This window comes from Nerophis lumbriciformis, linkage group LG22 (genome assembly GCF_033978685.3).
Source record: "Nerophis lumbriciformis linkage group LG22, RoL_Nlum_v2.1, whole genome shotgun sequence".
In the NCBI taxonomy this organism is placed as follows: Eukaryota; Metazoa; Chordata; class Actinopteri; order Syngnathiformes; family Syngnathidae; genus Nerophis; species Nerophis lumbriciformis.
In genome coordinates, this window is record NC_084569.2 from 39337112 (window position 1) to 39357298 (window position 20187).

Genomic DNA, 20187 nt, shown 5'->3' on the forward strand with positions numbered 1-20187 from the left:
GTGTTAAAGTTTTTTTTTATACCGCCACCGTCAGTGTGACCTGTGTGGTTGTTGACCAAGTATGCCTTGCTGTTGCCTACGTGAGTAAGCGGAAGCCCCATACAGCGTGTGGCTGACCGGGCACGCTGACTGTAGTGTGTGCTAGTGATGGGTTGATGAGGCGTCATGAAGCGTTTCGACACATTGCAAAACTGTATTGATACTGTGTCACTAAATACTGAGATCTGCTGGACATTAAAAATCCCTACAGGCAACCTATGGACCGACTCAACTGACACTGATTTGATGCCCTAGTACAGGGGTCACCAACCTTTTTGAAACCAAAAACTACTTCTTGGGTACTGATTAATGCGAAGGGCTACCAGTTTGATACACACTTAAATAAATAAATATATTGTCATTTGTAAGTTACACGTAAGTGTGATTCAAACAAGAATAGCTAAATAAATAAATGTATATATATATTTAAAAAAAAGGGTATTTCTGTCTGTCATTCCGTTGTCCATTTTTTTTCCTTTTACGGAAGGTTTTTTGTAGAGAATAAATGATGAAAAAAACACTTAATTGAACGGTTTAAAAGAGGAGAAAACACGAAAAAAAATCAAATAAAATTTTGAAACATAGTTTATCTTTAATTTCGACTCTTTAAAATTCAAAATTCAACCGACAAAAAGAAGAGAAAAACTAGCTAATTTGAATCTTTTTGAAAAAATTAAAAAAATAATTTACGGAACATCATTAGTAATTTTTCCTGATTAAGATACATTTTAGAATTTTGACGACATTGGTTAAAATCCAATCTGCACTTTGTCAGAATATTTAACAAATTGGACCAAGCTATATTTCTAACAAAGACAAATCAGTATTTCTTCTAGATTTTCCAGAACAAAAATTTTAAAAGAAATTCAAAATACTTTGAAATTAGATTTAAATTTGATTCTACAGATTTTCTAGATTTGCCAGAATAATTTTTTTGAATTTTAATCATAGTACGTTTGAACAAATATTTCACAAATATTCTTCGTCGAAAAAACAGAAGCTAAAATATTTATTATTCTTTACAATGAAAAAAAAAATAATTTACTTGAACATTGATTTAAATTGTCAGGAAAGAAGAAGAAGACATTTAAAAGGTAAAAAGGTATATGTGTTTAAAAATCCTAAAATCATTTTTAAGGTTGTATTTTTTCTCTAAAATTGTATTTCTAAAAGTATTAAGAAGCAAAGTAAAAAAAATAAATGAATTTATTTAAACAAGTGAAGACCAAGTCTTTAAAATATTTTCATGGATTTTCAAATTCTATTTGAGTTTTGTCTCTTTTAGAATTAAAAATGTCAAGCAAAGCGAGACCAGCTTGCTAATAAATAAATGACACTACTCCGTGGCCTAGTGGTTAGAGTGTCCGCTCTGAGATCGGTAGGTTGTGAGTTCAAATCCCGGCCGAGTCATACCAAAGACTATAAAAATGGGACCCATTACCTCCCTGCTTGGCACTCAGCATCAAGGGTTGGAATTGGGGGTTAAATCACCAAAATGATTCCCGGGCGCGGCCACCGCTGCTGCCCACTGCTCCCCTCACCTCCCAGGGGGTGATCAAGGGTGATGGGTCAAATGCAGAGAATAATCTCGCCACACCTAGTGTGTGTGTGAGACAATCATTGGTACTTTAACTTTAACTTTAACTTTAGCATTTAAAAAATAGAGGCAGCTCACTGGTAAGTGCTGCTCTTTGAGCTATTTTTAGAACAGGCCAGCGACTGATCTGGTCCTTACGGGCTACCTGGTGCCCGCGGGCACCGCGTTGGTGATCCCTGCCCTAGTATATACAATAATATAAACCAAGTCATTGTATTTCATTTAGGATTATTTCATATCTTCATTTAAATAAAAATATATTTGTATCTTTTTTAGATACAGTCAATAAATAATGTGAACATGTATCATAACATGGACATCTAAGAGAACGTGTTGTGGATGATTGTGGACTGGGAATTTTATTTTATTTATTTTTTTTACACATTTTTATAAAAAAAAAAAAAAAAAAGTTTTTCCGACGTATTACATTTTAGACGATTTCTCTTCTTAGTTATTTTTTCTCGGGCTGTAGAAAAGACACGCTCACAGGGCACAGAGGAGGCGTCAGTGCGACACAGTTCGCGTATCAGTCACGTGACCAAAACAGCTCATGATCGGTCACGTGACTTTCTAAAAGCGGTACGCGCACCGACACAGGGTTTTGCTCTATGAGCTCGACGCATGCGCCGATGCATCGGTGTTGCCGGACCCATCACTAGTGTGTGCTATATGCTGTACCATCACGGCACGCATGACGCTGACAAGCGCCATTCATTTAAAAACCCGTGTGCCGCACCAGCTTTCAAATTCCACATAAAGGTGTGGGCAGCGTGTCTGAGACCCCTGGTTATACATAGCACAAAGCAAAAAAAAACTTAGTATGCAGTGTTATTTCATTTAAAATTTCAAAAAAAATTTGCGGCTCCCATTGTTTTCTATAATTTGTGAAACTGGTCAAAATGGCTCTTTGACTGGTAAATGTTGCCGACCCCTGCCCTAGTAGAACGAGTGAATCACCCGGGGGGGGCTCTCTCCAGTACTCCCTCGAGTGAATCCAAAAAGGGTGGGTACTCTGAGCTGCCGTTTGGCGCGTAAGCGCAAACAACAGTCAGGACCCGTCCCCCCCACCCTAAGGCGGAGGGGAGCTACACTCTCATCCACTGGGTTGAACTCCAACGTGCAGGCTTTGAGCCGAAGGGCAACAAGAATTGCCACCCCAGCCCGTCGCCTCTCACTGCTGGCAACGCCAGAGTGGAAAAGAGTCCAGCCCCTCTCGAGAGAACTGGTTCCAGAGCCCTTACTGTGCGTCGAAGTAAGTCCGACTACATACCTGCCAACTACTCCGGTTTTCCCGTAATTAGTACGGTTTTCATCAACCTATTCCGGGTTACGGTTGCAGTGATAAAAAGTACGGTTTTTCATTAATTAAAAAAAATATATTTTTTTAAAGTTTTATTCACGAAATCGCGTAACAACAATGAAAATCGACACTGCTTCCCGTAACTTCCTATCGAGCCATTCCGAATGCCATGCGCGAGGCTATTTATAGCACCGCTGCCAAGCACGAGGCACCTGTTGCCATTGTTTCCAAACTAGCGAACGATCATGGAATCAGCCGGAGAAAAATCGCAAACGAGTCTTAAACCGAAAAGAAAACTGCAGTCATTCCGTGAAGAATATTCAAAAGCCTATCCGGGAATAATTATCCGTTCCAAAAAGGGTGAAAACTACGCGAATTGCACCTTGTGCAGACAAGATTTTTCGATCGGACACGGAGGAATTAGCGATGTAAAAGACCACGTTGGGACAAAAAAACACAAGTCTAATGCCGTTGCTAATGCCTTTGCCGTTGGATTTTAGCCACAAAAAGGTAATGACACCAATGTTATCTATTGGAATTGTTTAGTACTGTTATACTGTTAAAAGTGTTTATACTATTTATGCTTTCAAATTCAAGTTGAAGAAATCTTGTTAAATGTTGACAGCATAACTACCAAAATACAGAAGTATGTCCTTAATATTTTTGCAGTGCTATTTCTGTTGAAAAGTTCAAATGATTACATTAGAGATGTGATGTGCCACTTTTCAAGTGTCTGATGGCTTCAATTAATTTTCATTCATTTTTCATATTTTGAATTCTTTTGAAAGGCTTACAAAAAAACTACATTTGAATTGTAATTCCATGCTATTGACAGGACTATTAATTTTAATGAAGTTAGCTTACCATGTTTACAGTATGATAATTGTGATAGAAATGTGAATTTTAGGCACAGAATATTTTTTACAATTGAACAAGGCAGTAGATTATACAAGCTTGGACAGAAAGTTAATAATGACACCAATTTTTTTTTAATGGAATTGTTTAGTACTGTTTTACCATTTGTTTACTGTAAAAAGTGTTTATACTTTCAATTAACAAATTGAAGTCTTGTGAAAGGTTGACAGGATAACTGGCATTAACTGTCAAAATAATTTCAAACTATTGAAGTTAGCTTACAGAATAAACATGTCAATCAACCCATATGATTTTTGCTGTAATATTTTTGTTTTGAAAAGTCACTGACTGATAGAAAAGTGATGGTTTTAGCAACATTTTAACCTGTCTGAATGCTAATAATCATTTTGCGTCGGGGGGGCGAACCCCCCACCAGGACTTTGTCCTGGACCTACCGGGGCCTGCGGCCCCTGGACCCTGGCTACTAGGTTTTTCTGATTTCAAAAGTTGGCAGGTATGCGACTATATCTAGCCGGAACTTCTCCACCTGGCGCACTAGCTCAGGCTCCTCCCCCCCCCAGCAAGGTGACGTTCCACGTCCCAAAAGCTAGCTTATGTAGCCGAGGATCGGACCGCCAAGTGCCCTGCTCTGAAACCTAATGTTTCTAAGGCATAATAATAATAATCACAATAAATACAGAACACTCTATATATAAAACATAGTTAAACATGGATCAAAAGAAATGGATGAAAATGTCTCAATCTGTTACAAAATACAAATGTACTTAAGTTTTTCTCTTTGGACAGTTTACATTTTCTTAAAAGTTTCAAAAGGGCATTTTTGAAATGAGCAAGTAATAGCAATTGAAAGTGCATTTGTATTGCCACGTTCCATTATTACAAATTACATTAAGGCAGGATTTCACTTACCGTATTTTTCGGACTATAAGTCGCAGTTTTTTTCATAGTTTGGCCGGGCTCTGGTGCGACTTATACAGGTAAAAGCCAGTAAATTAGAATATTTTGAAAAACTTGATTTATTTCAGTAATTGCATCAAAAAGTGTAACTTGTACATTATATTTATTCATTGCACACAGACTGATGCATTCAAATGTTTATTTCATTTAATTTTGATGATTTGAAGTGGCAACAAATGAAAATCCAAAATTCCGTGTGTCACAAAATTAGAATATTACTTAAGGCTAATACAAAAAAGGGATTTTTAGAAATGTTGGCCAACTGAAAAGTATGAAAATGAAAAATATGAGCATGTACAATACTCAATACTTGGTTGGAGCTCCTTTTGCCTCAATTACTGTGTTAATGCGGCGTGGCATGGAGTCGATGAGTTTCTGGCACTGCTCAGGTGTTATGAGAGCCCAGGTTGCTCTGATAGTGGCCTTCAACTCTTCTGCGTTTTTGGGTCTGGCATTCTGCATCTTCCTTTTCACAATACCCCACAGATTTTTTATGGGGCTAAGGTCAGGGGAGTTGGCGGGCCAATTTAGAACAGAAATACCATGGTCCGTAAACCAGGCACGGGTAGATTTTGCGCTGTGTGCAGGCGCCAAGTCCTGTTGGAACTTGAAATCTCCATCTCCATAGAGCAGGTCAGCAGCAGGAAGCATGAAGTGCTCTAAAACTTGCTGGTAGACGGCTGCGTTGACCCTGGATCTCAGGAAACAGAGTGGACCGACACCAGCAGATGACATGGCACCCCAAACCATCACTGATGGTGGAAACTTTACACTAGACTTCAGGCAACGTGGATCCTGTGCCTCTCCTGTCTTCCTCCAGACTCTGGGACCTCGATTTCCAAAGGAAATGCAAAATTTGCATGGTTGGGTGATGGTTTGGGGTGCCATGTCATCTGCTGGTGTCGGTCCACTCTGTTTCCTGAGATCCAGGGTCAACGCAGCCGTCTACCAGCAAGTTTTAGAGCACTTCATGCTTCCTGCTGCTGACCTGCTCTATGGAGATGGAGATTTCAAGTTCCAACAGGACTTGGCGCCTGCACACAGCGCAAAATCTACCCGTGCCTGGTTTACGGACCATGGTATTTCTGTTCTAAATTGGCCCGCCAACTCCCCTGACCTTAGCCCCATAGAAAATCTGTGGGGTATTGTGAAAAGGAAGATGCAGAATGCCAGACCCAAAAACGCAGAAGAGTTGAAGGCCACTATCAGAGCAACCTGGGCTCTCATAACACCTGAGCAGTGCCAGAAACTCATCGACTCCATGCCACGCCGCATTAACGCAGTAATTGAGGCAAAAGGAGCTCCAACCAAGTATTGAGTATTGTACATGCTCTTATTTTTCATTTTCATACTTTTCAGTTGGCCAACATTTCTAAAAATCCCTTTTTTGTATTAGCCTTAAGTAATATTCTAATTTTGTGACACACAGAATTTTGGATTTTCATTTGTTGCCACTTCAAATCATCAAAATTAAATGAAATAAACATTTGAATGCATTAGTCTGTGTGCAATGAATAAATATAATGTACAAGTTACACCTTTTGAATGCAATTACTGAAATAAATCAAGTTTTTCAAAATATTCTAATTTACTGGCTTTTACCTGTATATGTTTTTTTCCTTCTTTATTATGCATTTTCGGCAGGTGCGACTTATACTCCGGTGCGACTTATACTCCGAAAAATACGGTACATGTAATTGATCATGTCACTTGCCCATGGCAAAATAAAAGCCACCACACCTTAAAATGAGTTGTTGGTTTTTTTTTCACATGAAAACAAATGTAAGTAATATATTGTATGAACAAATCTTATAATACTCAGTTACAGATATAGTCATTAATAACAACAGTTTACAAACGTTTACGTAGCATGATCATAAGGTAGTGGGGGTCGCGGGTTATGCTGTAAATCTTTGCTAACAATAATTGCAATGGCTTATATTACTGTATATCTTTATGAGCCGCGGTGACTCGGGTGGAAAAATAAAGCCAGTAAATCTCTCACTTTATTTTCTTTTGCCCCAGACGTCTTGTCGTTTGCAGCTAACGTTAGCACAGTCAGTGTGACACTGCTGTTGCAGCTACCAGGGGGCGGGCATGAGAAGATAACTGCAGTGTTTCCCACACATTCATTTATTTGTGGCGGCCCGCCACGAAAGAATTACGTCCGCCACAAATGGATTTTTCGGCTTTTGACTCAACCGACCGCTCATAAAAGCAGTGGGACTCTGTTTGTGAATGTACCTTGTAGTTACAACTCCGGTGCAGTAGGTGGCAGTAGCCTACTATGCATTGTAACTCCGCCAATAGCACTTAATTCACCTGGTGGGCCAGAAGAAGAAGAAGAAGACGACGACGACGAAGGATCAAAATACGAGGGTAATATAGGTTATAGGTAGATAGGTTATAGCTGCATCGCTCGCGGCTCGTCATATATTTAACGTTAATCCGTGATTTCACCGAGCGTTTCACTGACGGTGAGCAGCCTGACGCTGCTTCATTAATACCGCCGCTGTTTGACTCGGGGGCCGGGGCAAACGCACGTAGTAACAGTCACCTGTTTTCATACCGACGAGCTAACGTGTCCAGGTTATAACCCTGTTGTCAATAAACACACGTGGACTGAAGCTAAATTGTCCACTGTCCACTGCAGCATGTGAATGCAATGAAAAGAATAAAATCTGAGCCAACCAGCTGTTAAAATGTTGTCCAGGTTAATGTTTTGGCCATTAAAGGCCCTTCATTTCAAGATTTCAACTGTGATCGGGCTTTAAACAGGTGGCTGACCTGTTCAGATGAGTGTAACTGCTACTGGTCAGATAATGTGAAATAGCATTTAATTTTACATGTATGCAATGCCATTTAAATGTAATTATAGATAATAATAATAAATACTGTGTAGTGTTGTAAATAGTCAACGGGAAGGATTTTAGTAAGATATAAGCCATGAGCACTACACAGCCAGAAAAAAACCTAGGCAGGACAAGTAAAAATATTGGGGCAAGTAGAAAAAAACCTTAACGTTGAACCCTGCATGTGTTGAGCTGCTGCCGCTTAAGGTTAGACGGCACTGTACATATAGCGGTTCTGCTCGTTAGTAATCAATTCTAATGTTGGATGTTCACTCCTTCACACAGATGAGTATAGAAAAATATTTTCAACGGCCGAAAAGGGCTCGACTTGGAGAGGAGGTAGGCCTACAGTCCGGACCACAGGTGCGACCTGTTCAGCAGCAGCAGGAGGAGGAGGAGGAGGTTGACTGACTGTGGCAGGACACCTCTGCCTATGTTTCTCTTCATGTTGCTGGTAAATAATATGGTTGTAGTAGTAGGCTAAAGTTAAATTATTTAGTATTCACTAATTAAAAGGGCAGAGCTTTAAGAGCCATTTTAGCTTTTATATTTTATAAGATATATTTTTTGTAAGAACCACAATTAATAAATATATTTCAGTGAATAACTAATTGTTCAAATCTGTATATAAATATGTACATAAAGTGTTGTAATTATATTCCAACTCCGCGTTCTTCTTGGTCATCGCCGCTGCCGCCGCCACCCCCCGCCCCTCGACCACACCACCACAAATAGATGCCTGTCCTGTGGGAAACACTGAACTGATATTATGCCTTGTGAATCAATATTTAAAAGATGTCTATCAAATCAATTATTTTACTTACCCTACTTCATACAATAGGTATTTAAATCTAAATTGTTTTATATTTACTAAAAGAACATAAGAAAATAGTTGAGCTTCGAAAGGTGTTTTATTTTTGGAAATTGCAAATAAAAATAGAAAACAAAAAATCACTCATGTATATTTTACTGATGTATTTGATTATTTAGGTATAAAAACATTTGTTACCACAGTAATCATTTTAACATTACCTAAATATTGTACTAAATATGGTGCATTAGTGTTGACTGTTACATGCTAACTTTGTTTATCTCTTGTCTCTACAGTGTTTCTAAGGCTTCTGGTCAGCAGCTGCTGAAAAATGATTTCTTCTGCATGGAATTACTGAAGAAAAACAAACAACTGGAGTTTGAATTGACTGAACTTGAAGTCGCATACATGGATTACCCCCCTTTTAGCAAATTGTTGCGATGGAACTAGGAAGAATTGAATGATGGTTGACAGACAATAGCCCAGGTAAGATGGCTTCAATGCTGAAGTTACCAGAGTGCATCAAGAGGAAAATATTTGCAGAAACAAGGCAATAAGAGCTTTTAACAACAGAAAAATACACGTAGTGACCAAAAAAAAAATACTAACAAAGACTAATATAAAATGCATTTACTAGGGATGTCCCGATCCAGGTTTTTGCACTTCCGATCCGATACCGATATTGTTTTTGCATTTCCGATCCGATACTGACCGATACCGATACTGACCGATACTGGCCTATCCGAGCATGTATTAAAGTTTAAAGTTATTTAGCCTACTTAGTTGTCAGAATCATGTTGAACAGGGTTTTAGTACTCTTGATAACAACTGAATTAGGGGACTTTGAATAATACACAATGGTTGGTAACAAGAAACTGACCTGTTTATTCAAGGATAAACACAAAATAGACAAAATTATACATGACAAACAGAAATGGCATCATTGAAACTAGGGCTGGGCGATATGGCCTTTTTTTAATATTGCGATATTTTAAGGCCATATTGCGATACACAATATACCGTATTTTCCGCACTATAAGGCGCACCGGATTATTAGCCGCACCTTCTATGAATTACATATTTCATAATTTTGTCCACCAATAAGCCGCCCCGGACTAAAAGCCGCGCCTACGCTGCGCTAAAGTGAATGTCAAAAAAACGCTGCGCTAAAGTGAATGTCAAAAAAACAGTCAGATAGTTCAGTCAAACTTTAATAATATATTGAAAACCAGCGTTCTAACAACTCTGTCCCAAAATGTACGCAAATGTGCAATCACAAACATAGTAAAATTCAAAATGGTGTAGAGCAATAAATAGCAACATAATGTTGCTCGAACGTTAATGTCACAACACACAAAATAAACATAGCGCTCACCTTCTGAAGTTATTCTTCATTCGTAAATCCTTCGAATTCTTCGTCTTCGGTGTCCGAATTGAAAAGTTGCGCAAGCGTGGGATCCAAAAATGGCCGGCTCCGCCTCGTCGAAGTCATCGGATTCAGTGTCGCTGTTGTTGTGCAGCAGTTCTGTGAATCCTGCCTTCCGGAAAGCTCGGACCACAGTTGTGACCGAAACTATCTGCCCAGGCATTTACGATCCACTGGCAGATGTTGGCGTATGTCGACCGGCGCTATCTGCCCGTCTTAGTGAAGGTGTGTTCGCCTTCGGAGCTGTGTGAAAAAAGCCACCCGGCCTCTTCGCGTAAACTTCCCTTAACCACTCGCTCATCTTTTCTTCATCCATCCATCCCTTCGAGTTAGCTTTTATGATGACGCCGGCTGGAAAGGTCTCTTTTGGCAAGGTCTTCCTTTTGAATATCACCCTGGGTGGAAGTTAGCATGGCAAGCTAGAACCACAGTGAAGGATGACTTCTCATTCTCTGTGGTGCGAATATTCACCGTACGTGCTCCCGTTCCACAGTGCAGTTCACAGGAATATCAGTTGCTGTGAAATACGGTAGTAATCCGTGTGCGGATGGAGAGATTGCGTCTTTTTATGAACCGGATCCTTGTCCTTTGTAGGAGCCATTTTGTGGTCTTTACAGATGTAAACAGGAAATGAAACATACGGTGATATCCGCGCGTTTTTTCTTCTTCTTCCGGGGGCGGGTGAAGCGCTTCCTGTTCTATGGGGGCGGGTGCTTTCCTTGGCGGTTGCTTGCGTAGAAGAAGAAGCGCTTCCTGTTCTACCGGGAAAAAAGATGGCGGCTGTTTACCGAAGTTGCGAGACCGAAACTTTATGAAAATGAATCGTAATAAAGCGCACCGGGTTATTAGGCGCACTGTCAGCTTTTGAGAAAAATTGTGGTTTTTAGGTGCGCCTTATAGTGCGGAAAATACGGTATATGTCGATATTTTGCCTTAGCCTTGAATGAACACTTGATGCATATAATCACAGCAGTATGATGATTCTATGTGTTTTGATTGATTGATTGAGACTTTTATTAGTAGGTTGCACAGTGAAGTACATATTCCGTACAATTGACCACTAAATGGTAACACCCCAATAAGTTTATCAACTTGTTTAAGTCGGGGTCCACTTAAATTGATTTATGATACAGATATATACTATCAGATATATACTATCATCATAATACAGTCATCACACAAGATAATCACATTGAATTATTTACATTATTTATAATCCAGGGTGTGGAGGGGGGCGCCTGATGTAAGTGTCAAAAAGACAGCTAAAAGAGTTTGATATGAGAATAAATCTAAAGTTAAAATATAGGGTAGAAATGCACCCATTTGCAGGAAATGTAGTCTTGATTTTCAAAATGTTATTTCAAGGCTTGCATGTCTACATTAAAACATTCTTCTTCATACTGCATTAATAATATATGCTACTTTTAAACTTTCATGCAGAGAAGGAAATCACAACTAATGAGGAAATGTTTTGCCTCTGCATTTTGATGGTGTGGGCGTGTGGCACCGAATGGAGATAAGCGTCTCGACAGACGTCACAATATTTGAACAATGATGACGAAAACTGTTGTCTCTGTCGTGTCCGTGTGTCGAAAATTGTTATGCGCTTATTTTTTTATTTGGTTTTGTGCGTGGCATAGATTTGCTATGCGCAGAGGACGCTTAAACAGTGCGCAATTGCACAAGCGCGCACCTTAGAGAGAACGTTGGTCACACGGCTGCGCTAGCATCACAGCTAACGTTAGCCATGCTGCTACCTCGCTCTCTGCTCGGGGAGGACGTATATGTATGTGACGTATGACGTGACAGTATGTGACGTGTGTAAGAAGGTGCGCTTGCTGTCTGTGAGAGGGACACACAGAAAAGAGTGAGAAGAGCCTGTCGTGTAATGCCAGCAGCTAAAAGCAACTGCGTGAGAATTGTGGATGTGTTGAAGGTGTGCTGGAAAATGCGGAACGGAAATTACGGATCAGCAGAAAAGTGGAATGTATTATTTAAATCGGTGCGTAGGAAAACACGGACCGGAGCTTTTTTTTAAACTGGATCTGGATCGGCATTTTCCCATGCTTTGCCAACACGCAATTTTTGGCAAATATCGGCAGCCGATCCGATCCAAATATCGGATCGGGACATCCCTAGCATTTACCGTATTTTCCGCACCATAAGGCGCCCTGGGTTATAAGCCGCGCCTTCAATGAACGGCATATTTCAAAACTTTGTCCACCTATAAGCCGCCCCGTGTTGTAAGCCGCATCTAACTGCGCTAAAGGAATGTCAAAAAAACAGTCAGATAGGTCAGTCAAACTTTAATAATATATTAAAAACCAGCGTTCTAACAACTCTGTTCACTCCCAAAATGTACGCAAATGTGCAATCACAAACATACGTATATCAACATGGACAGAGCTGCGTGAAAAAAGCCACCCGGCCTCTTCGCGTAAACTTAAACTTACCTTAACCACTCGCTCATCTTTTCTTCATCCATCCCTTCGAGTTAGCTTTTATGATGACGCCGGCTGGAAAGGTCTCTTTTGGCAAGGTCTTCCTTTTGAATATCACCATGGGTGGAAGTTTCTGGCCATTAGCATGGCAAGCTAGAACCACAGTGAAGGATGACTTCTCATTTCCTGTGGTGCGAATATTCACCGTACGTGCTCCCGTTGTATCCACAGTGCGGTTCACAGGAATATCAGTTGCTGTGAAATAGTAATCCGTGTGCGGATGGAGAGATTGCGTCTTTTCATGAACCGGATACCTGTCGCTTAGTAGGAGCCATTTTGTGGTCTTTACAGATGTAAACACACAAAGGAAATGAAACGTAATATCCGCGCCCTTCTTCTTCTTCTACCGGGGCGGGTGGTTGCTTACAGTAGAAGAAGAAGCGCTTCCTGTTCTATGGGGGCGGGTGCTTACCTTGGCGGTTGCTTGCGTAGAAGAAGAAGCACTTCCTCTTCTACGGGGAAAAAAGATGGCGGCTGTTTACCGTAGTTGCGAGACCGAAACTTTATGAAAATGAATCTTAATATTAATCCATATATAAAGCGCACCGGGTTATAAGCCGCACTGTCAGCTTTTGAGTAAATTTGTGGTTTTTAGGTGCGGCTAATAGTGCGGAAAATACGGTAATACAATTAACCAATGTTAATGATATAATTCCAGATGCATATTCCCCTTCAACACCCTTGTAGATTTCATGAAGCATTTATTTTCTAAATACGTTTTGTTCTCCTCTGCATCCATGGTGACTGCCATCAGCCTGTCATTAACATATCAATGGTGGTACCCGTTACTGATATCACTCACTGTTGTGATTTTGTAAGTACAAAAACACATGCAGAATTTTCTAATAGCCCTGCCCCCCATTGTCTCCCCTTCGGCTTTAGCGGGAGGGGTGGAGGAGGACCTCCATATTCTACTCAACCAGCGGACCCCCAGATCTCCCCAAGGATGACGGATGATTATGCAGGGATGCAACAGCAGAGCCTGCACAGAGGCCTTCCACACTCCAGTCAAGTCAGCCCAATGCTTGCTTACAATGCTCGGAACAGAGGGACTGTAGAGCCACTGCCAACACAGGGTAACCTTCATAGTGGCAACGGCAACAACCTTTACAGGAAGGACACAATGGATTATTATTTTTCAGTGGGTGGGAAGGACCGGAACAGGAGAGGAGGTCTGGTCTACGGGGCAGGATTTGGATATCCTAATATCGATGGACACATACCGCCCCAGTACAGACATTCTGGCTCTGCATCTGTATTGTCTCCTGGAATAATGTCACAATATTCAGTGGACTACGGACCCAGCACTGGGTCAGGTGGAGGATCTGGAGCATTCTCTCCTCGTCAGTTTAATATCAGTCAGAATCCTGCATTGCAGACTATACCGGCTTCTCAGAGTCGCCAACATGGACAAACCTTTTCTCCAGTGCACCATGGGCAACAGCATAGGACGTATCCAACCTCTGGGCACAGAATGACCCCTCAGTACCCACAGTACTCTCCGCAGGCTGGAGCATCCACGGGGTCATCAGGAATGTACAGCCCCCCTCCACAGAGATATCTTGATGGAACTGCTAACACCAGTTTTGATTCCAAAGTAAACAGTTCTCACAGTGTCAACTCGAATGCAAACTCTGCCTCTGGTTCAGTTGCTGGTAACAATATGGGGCCAGTAGAGAATGTTCAACAGCGTTACCATGCCTCAAATTATGCTGGATATTCTCCACATACACACCCCCTTCACAAACAAGTCACACTACAGCACCGCAACTCGCAGCACAATTTAGTTGTGGGTTATGACAACCCTCTTAAAATGCAGCACCAGGGTCCATCTCCAGGTTCTGTATATGGTAAACATCACCAAGGGTCCAACCCTAATATACCCATTGCAGCATCTGAAGAACTAGCCAAATCCCCAATGCATGCTAATTCCCAACAAAACCAGTTGAACCAAAACCTCAGCCCAATATCCAACCCTTCCCCGACTGCCTCTGCAGTACATTCCCCGAGTTGTAGCTCCACACCTTCCCCATTAATGGGTGTTTCAGAGACCTATGTAAACCCCTCTGGTCCTTCCCACCCTCCCACATCTAAAGTCCATAGCAGTCACAGTCATAGACTGATGCAGGCTGTGTCACAGTTAAGTCCTACACCCAATTCAAATAGTAGCGTCAGTAGTTGTGGCAGTCACAAAGGTCATAGCATGAGCACTGTTGGAGTAAACAGTATCCCACCAACAAACTGCAACAAAATAGGTGTAAGTTCAGGACTTGTGTCAAGAGAGGAAGGTTCATCTGTTTATTCATCTCCAGTTGTGAAGATGCAAGATGCAGGACTGAATAGCCTTAATGCTTTGAGCTCCCAAGTAGCCAATTTACCAAACACAGTTCAACATGTGACGCTTAATGACAATGTGCTCTCACAGAAGAAAGGGAAAGATGGCGGTCACGTGCAACAAGCAACACATGGTGTTCCACCATCACAACCAAGGAGTAGAAATGCAAGCGCGGCCTCAAGCACAAGCACAGTTAAAGATGTAGTGGGAGTTGGTGATGGTGCCAGTTTAGACACGGTTGCTGTTGAAGGCTCTTCTTATATGTCAGTTGGGTCCTCATTAGAGACCAAGACCGAGCAAGAGGATCATTTAATAGAGGCTGAACATACAAGACGGAGGCAAATGAGTGGTGCAAGCAGTGGATCTGAACCATATTTTTATCATACTCCGAGTCAAACCCAGGCACAAACATCAGCACATGCCAAAACCTCCACTTGCAAATCATCAGCAAAAGAAATGATTTCAAAAGCAAATGAAGTTCCCACTGCTTTATCAGCATCTCCCACTTCTGAGTGTCAGTTAACAGAGACTGTGCTAAAATCACATTCAAAACTGACTGTTTCTTCATCCAGGTCGTGTAATATTCCCCTTTCCCAGCCAAACTTTGTCTCACATCCTCGTTTGGTAAATAATACTCCAAAAGGTGATAGGAGTACAGAAATAACAAATGAACGCATCAAAACTGAAAATGAAGATGGGGTTGAGAAGATGGAGAAAGGAAATAACCCAATGTTATGTACTGGAGAAATCAACACAAAATATGGCCATGGCAAAGAAAATAGATTGCACACTGCATCCACTGCACACAATGACGGTGAACAAAAAACAGCTTCTGAAGAACAGCAAAATGTTGGTGTGATTGTTTCAGTTCGTTCTGAGGGAAGTCATTTCGAAAAAGGCAAACAACCGCAGGATCTCTCGCTGAAAGAAAAGCAGGCACAGTCTTATTTAAAGGAGTCTAGTCACAATGGAGAGGAAGGTATTGATCTGAGTCGGTATTCATCTCGTCACTCAAAATCCAATATTGAACAGCCCCAAAATCTTGCCCAGTATGGACCACATAAATATAGTTTTGGAGAGTCAACGTATGGCTCAGATTTGTCTGTGATGAACAAAGGAAGGACTGGCCCAGCAGGTGTAATGGAATCAAGTTCCAGAGGCTATCAGCAATCTCACACTGGCTATGGCCCTGAGCAGTCAAAAGATCTGAGTTCTTTAGCAGAGGCTTTTGGGAGGAAAGGACAAGCTGCAGGAACTAAAGGTCAAGAGGACAATTCGCAATTGCAACAGTTTCCTAGCCTTTTACAAGAAGTTCTTCAAGGTTATAATTTAGACCGACGTTACGGTAGACCAGAACAGCCTTTTCCTGCACATCTTCAAGTTCAACAACAATTTCAAACAAGATACCCATATGGACTGGTAGAAAATCTAAGAATGGTAGATGGAGGAGCCAATGACACTATGACACAAGTTGGAAAACCACAACATCCAAACCACAGACTGGAAAGTAAACCCAGTTTTGCAATGCATCCTCAATCCTCTCTGAAGTCAGAGCCTTCCATCTCCAAAATATTGCAAAAGACGGCAAAAAAGGAAGGGGATTACTCCGAAGATAATTTACCACAAACATTGGAGGCACAGCTAATCCAACCAAAGCATATCAATTTAGCAGACTATTCTCTTCCACAAAGAAAAGTGTCAAATGCATCGACTTTGCCCTCTGCTGTGCAGGAGCTCCTTCTGCAAGAACCTGAGCCACTAAAAGGCTGTACTGGTCAAGCAGGATCCCAAAAATCAGAGCGACGCTCAGTCATCTGTGATGTGTCACCAAATCGACGTAGCACACCTGAAAGGGACCGGGAAAGTAACAAAGAGCGAGAGAAAAATCAGATTTCCGCCTCTGTAATTCAGCATCCATTTTCTTCTACATCTGTCAATGATCTGAATAAAAATGACATTTTAAGAAAAAAAGTGGTAAAGATTGAAGCCGCGTCAACTGATACTGGTCCCAACACCGATTTTCGTGGTAGTGGTCGAACTAATGATGCTGATATGGAATATCATTCAAAGTCCATTTTGTTAAATTCGGAACCGTATAGGCAGATGCCCCATCCTCTAAGCTCCAATCTGTTGTCATCACCATCAAGACATCAGTCATATCTTCAGGGTGTCGATTTATCAACAGGTGATGCCAACAGTTTTGCTGCTTATCGGTTTGCAGATTCGAGAGAAAGCAGTATTATGCCACACGGCAACCCTCATTTTCCTTCCCATCATCCCTACCACAACTTATCACTCCAGAGCCAAGCAAATAAGATTCAAATGTATCCTCACCCTCGTGGACCCCTTCAGCATTCGCACGAAATAAGTGATTGGGTGAAAGCAATGAACAGGTCTGCTAAGGACATGATGATGATGCCTGTTTCCTCCCCAGTAAGACCTAAAGTCAGCCAGTCAGAGCACAGACAAAGGGTGGCTACTCAATCAGACGTGCACAGTGAACAACATGGGACCAAAAATTTGCTTCATCAGCAAAGCGGATTCTATGACATGAAAATGTGGGAGTCAACACACCCTGGAAAAGAAGGTCCTAGAGTGATTGAGACTGACCCTTGCTACAGGACGCAACCACCTCCTCCATCATCTGTCCCTGTATGTTCCCAGGGCATTTTCCCTCAGCAAAAGACGCATGTCCCAAATACAGCTGAGCCTGAGGAAACTAAACACCCCTGCCCTCCTCCATGCAACTCTACTAAACCTCAAACTGACACAACCTCTACTCAGCCACAGGTGCTGCGTCAAACTAAGTCTGGGGGACCTGCAGAGACAAATCCTCTTATTTTGAGGAGGAGAGTTCGTTCTTTTATTTCTCCCATTCCTGCCAAAAGGCTACTTCAGGATGCATCTCAGCTCAGGGCTGCCGCAAATTCGCATCAGTCCCCTGGGCCGCACTCTGAGTCAAACCATCACAATGAAGATGAATCATCGTGTTCTGAGGTTTCACGGCTATGTTCCCCTTTGCATAGTGATAATACCTTTCCCAAATCTCTATCCCCGTCGAGTGGTAATACGAAGGCCTTGCCTCCAAAGAAAGGACGAGGTTTGAAACTAGAGGCTATTGTTCAGAAAATATCACCAAGTGTTACGAGGCCTGCAAGCAATGTTGATGATGGAACCAATCATTACCCGGGCTTTACTCACACAGCTATCCCAAGTCTTAGTGATTCACAAGACAATGACATAACCCAATTTCCCAGAGTTTCAGGAGGGGATGATGCTTTTATGGAAGACAGTCGCTCATTAAATGACATGATGCCCTTCAGAGGAGTTGATGAGACGGCCCCATTGCCTCTCTCTATCTACTCATGTGAACCTCACCAAACGACCCAAACTCTCAAACAAAAAGACTTTGACTTTGGATTAGGAACTTCTGTGGTGTCAGTGTCCGGTGACAAGGAAGACTTTGCTTTGCTAGGTCCTTTACCACCACCGCCACCCCTTCCTCGTCCAGTCCAGGGTTCTCCACCCCCATCGTCATCTGCCTTGTCAGACATTCAACATTTCACCAACACTTACCAGCAGCTTGAGACAAGAAGAGGAGAGCCATCTGCCACTAACCTTCTCCGACAAAAACTTCAAGAATCTGGAATGGAATTTGATGATTATACCGGCAGTGACTACTATGGAGCTACCTCACCACATCATAGCCAATTTGAAGGACATGGTCTGAGCAGACATCCGATGTCCTCTCCTCGGTGCAATCTGTCTGCCCAAGATTCTAAGTCTCTGGACAATTCTGTGCCTAAAGGCTATTTCCCATCCGGCAAAAAGAAGGGCAGGCCAGTAGGGAGTGTGAACAAACAAAAACGCACTCAAAACCAAGGCCAAACACAAGGTTTGGTCCAACCTGAAGCTCAAAACGCAATTCTGAATTCTTCTCAACCTCCACTAACTCCCATACCAGCAGACCCCATAATTTCAGAAACAATGTCAATTCTAAGTAGCCCAGAAGTCTCTGTCACAGCTTCTATCTTGGAAAGCAAAACTTCTCCCCCTTTGACCCCACCCATTTTAACCCAGGTCGTAAAAGTGGATGTTGAGAGTGAAACGATCCAGCCAGAGCTAGAAGTCAAGCCTGTGAGACGGCGGCGCAAGAGTTTGAAAGATGAAAATGGATCACTAGAAAGAAGAGGGCGTCAAAGGGTAAGAAGAGGAGGGCCTGCAGCATCACAATCAGCCACTACAGATGACACAGATACACATGTAGAGGCAAAAGGGGATAACAGCGCAAATAGAGCATTCTTACATCCAAATCAGAAAGGCCTGTTTATACCACACATACATGTAGAGAACAAAGTACCAGAGATTGGGGCAGTCTGCACAATTGTAAATGCTGAGGATGACAAGTTGAAAGGAGAGCGTAATGCAGTTGGAGGGAAAACAGGTGGGAGTGGAAATGATTCCCTACCAGCTTCAACTCTTTCCTCCCATGTATCCAAGAGAGAATCCGAAAGGAGAGAGACGGACGAAGTGGAAACGACACTTCAGTCAGGAAAAGCACTCCCTTCATCTGGCTATGTTGTTTCAGGGCCTGTTCATACAGAAACGAAACACTCTGGCCGCCAGCTTTGCTGTTTATGTCAAAAATGGGCTAATTACAAACACCTTGGAGATCTTTATGGGCCTTACTATCCTGCCGAATATGCTGCAAAGCTTCCCAAGAATCAGCCCCAAGTTAGACAATGTCAAACAACCACAGGCACAATCAAAACTGGACCAAACTCAGACATCGACTTAAATACTTTGAGTACTTTCCAACCCCCACAAACACAATATCCTCAGATGACCAGACCCACAGTGATGAGTAACTGTACGGTTAGCTTAGATTCAAATCTAAAATCTCTTTCTACTGCAGTAAGAACTGCTAGCTTCTTAGCTAGTAATGAGGATATGACTGGTGAGCCCAGTGCCACTGATTTCTCTTACACCTCCAGCTACAGTAATAACACATCTCTAACCTGGGACATGAACCTTGATATCAGACCTATCCCAGAGCTAAAGAGAGAGCCAGACTTTGAGGTTGAACAGCAACAGTTTCCTACACAGCAGCAACCACATCCAGCGGATGAACCTCAACAACGACCACAACACCGGAAGCTGACCTCACATCCTCGTTTTAAACGGAGGCACAAATCTAGTGAAGACTCTCCTAGAATGGTACCTTCCAACAGTAAGGCCTCGTTGCCCTTCCAGCCTCCACCGCCAGCCTTGGACTCCCTGGGACCGTTGGCACAACTTGCCCAATTGCCTCAGATGCCCATGGACCCAGAGGAGTTGTGGGTTCATGAAGGGTGTATCGTGTGGACCAGTGGAGTCTACCTTGTCAATGGGAGATTATATGGCCTGCAGGAGGCACTGGATGGCGCCAGAGAAACGGTACGTGTTATTTTTAAGACTATTTCTGAGAACAGTAGCGGTTGTAATGGTATGATG

General features: G+C 42.1%; 1 protein-coding gene across 3 annotated transcripts in view; it reads left to right on the forward strand.

Moving 5' to 3' along the window:
* The window catches only part of tcf20 (transcription factor 20), a 56579-nt gene that overhangs the window by 26112 nt on the left and 10280 nt on the right, over positions 1–20187 (forward strand). For all 3 annotated transcript variants that reach the window (XM_072915715.1, XM_072915716.1, XM_072915714.1), the window contains exons 2-3: positions 8729–8918; positions 13242–20130. In XM_072915715.1, coding sequence (XP_072771816.1) covers positions 13306–20130 — 6825 coding nt within the window. In that variant the 5' untranslated portion in view covers positions 8729–8918; positions 13242–13305. The remainder of the gene's footprint in view (positions 1–8728; positions 8919–13241; positions 20131–20187) is intronic.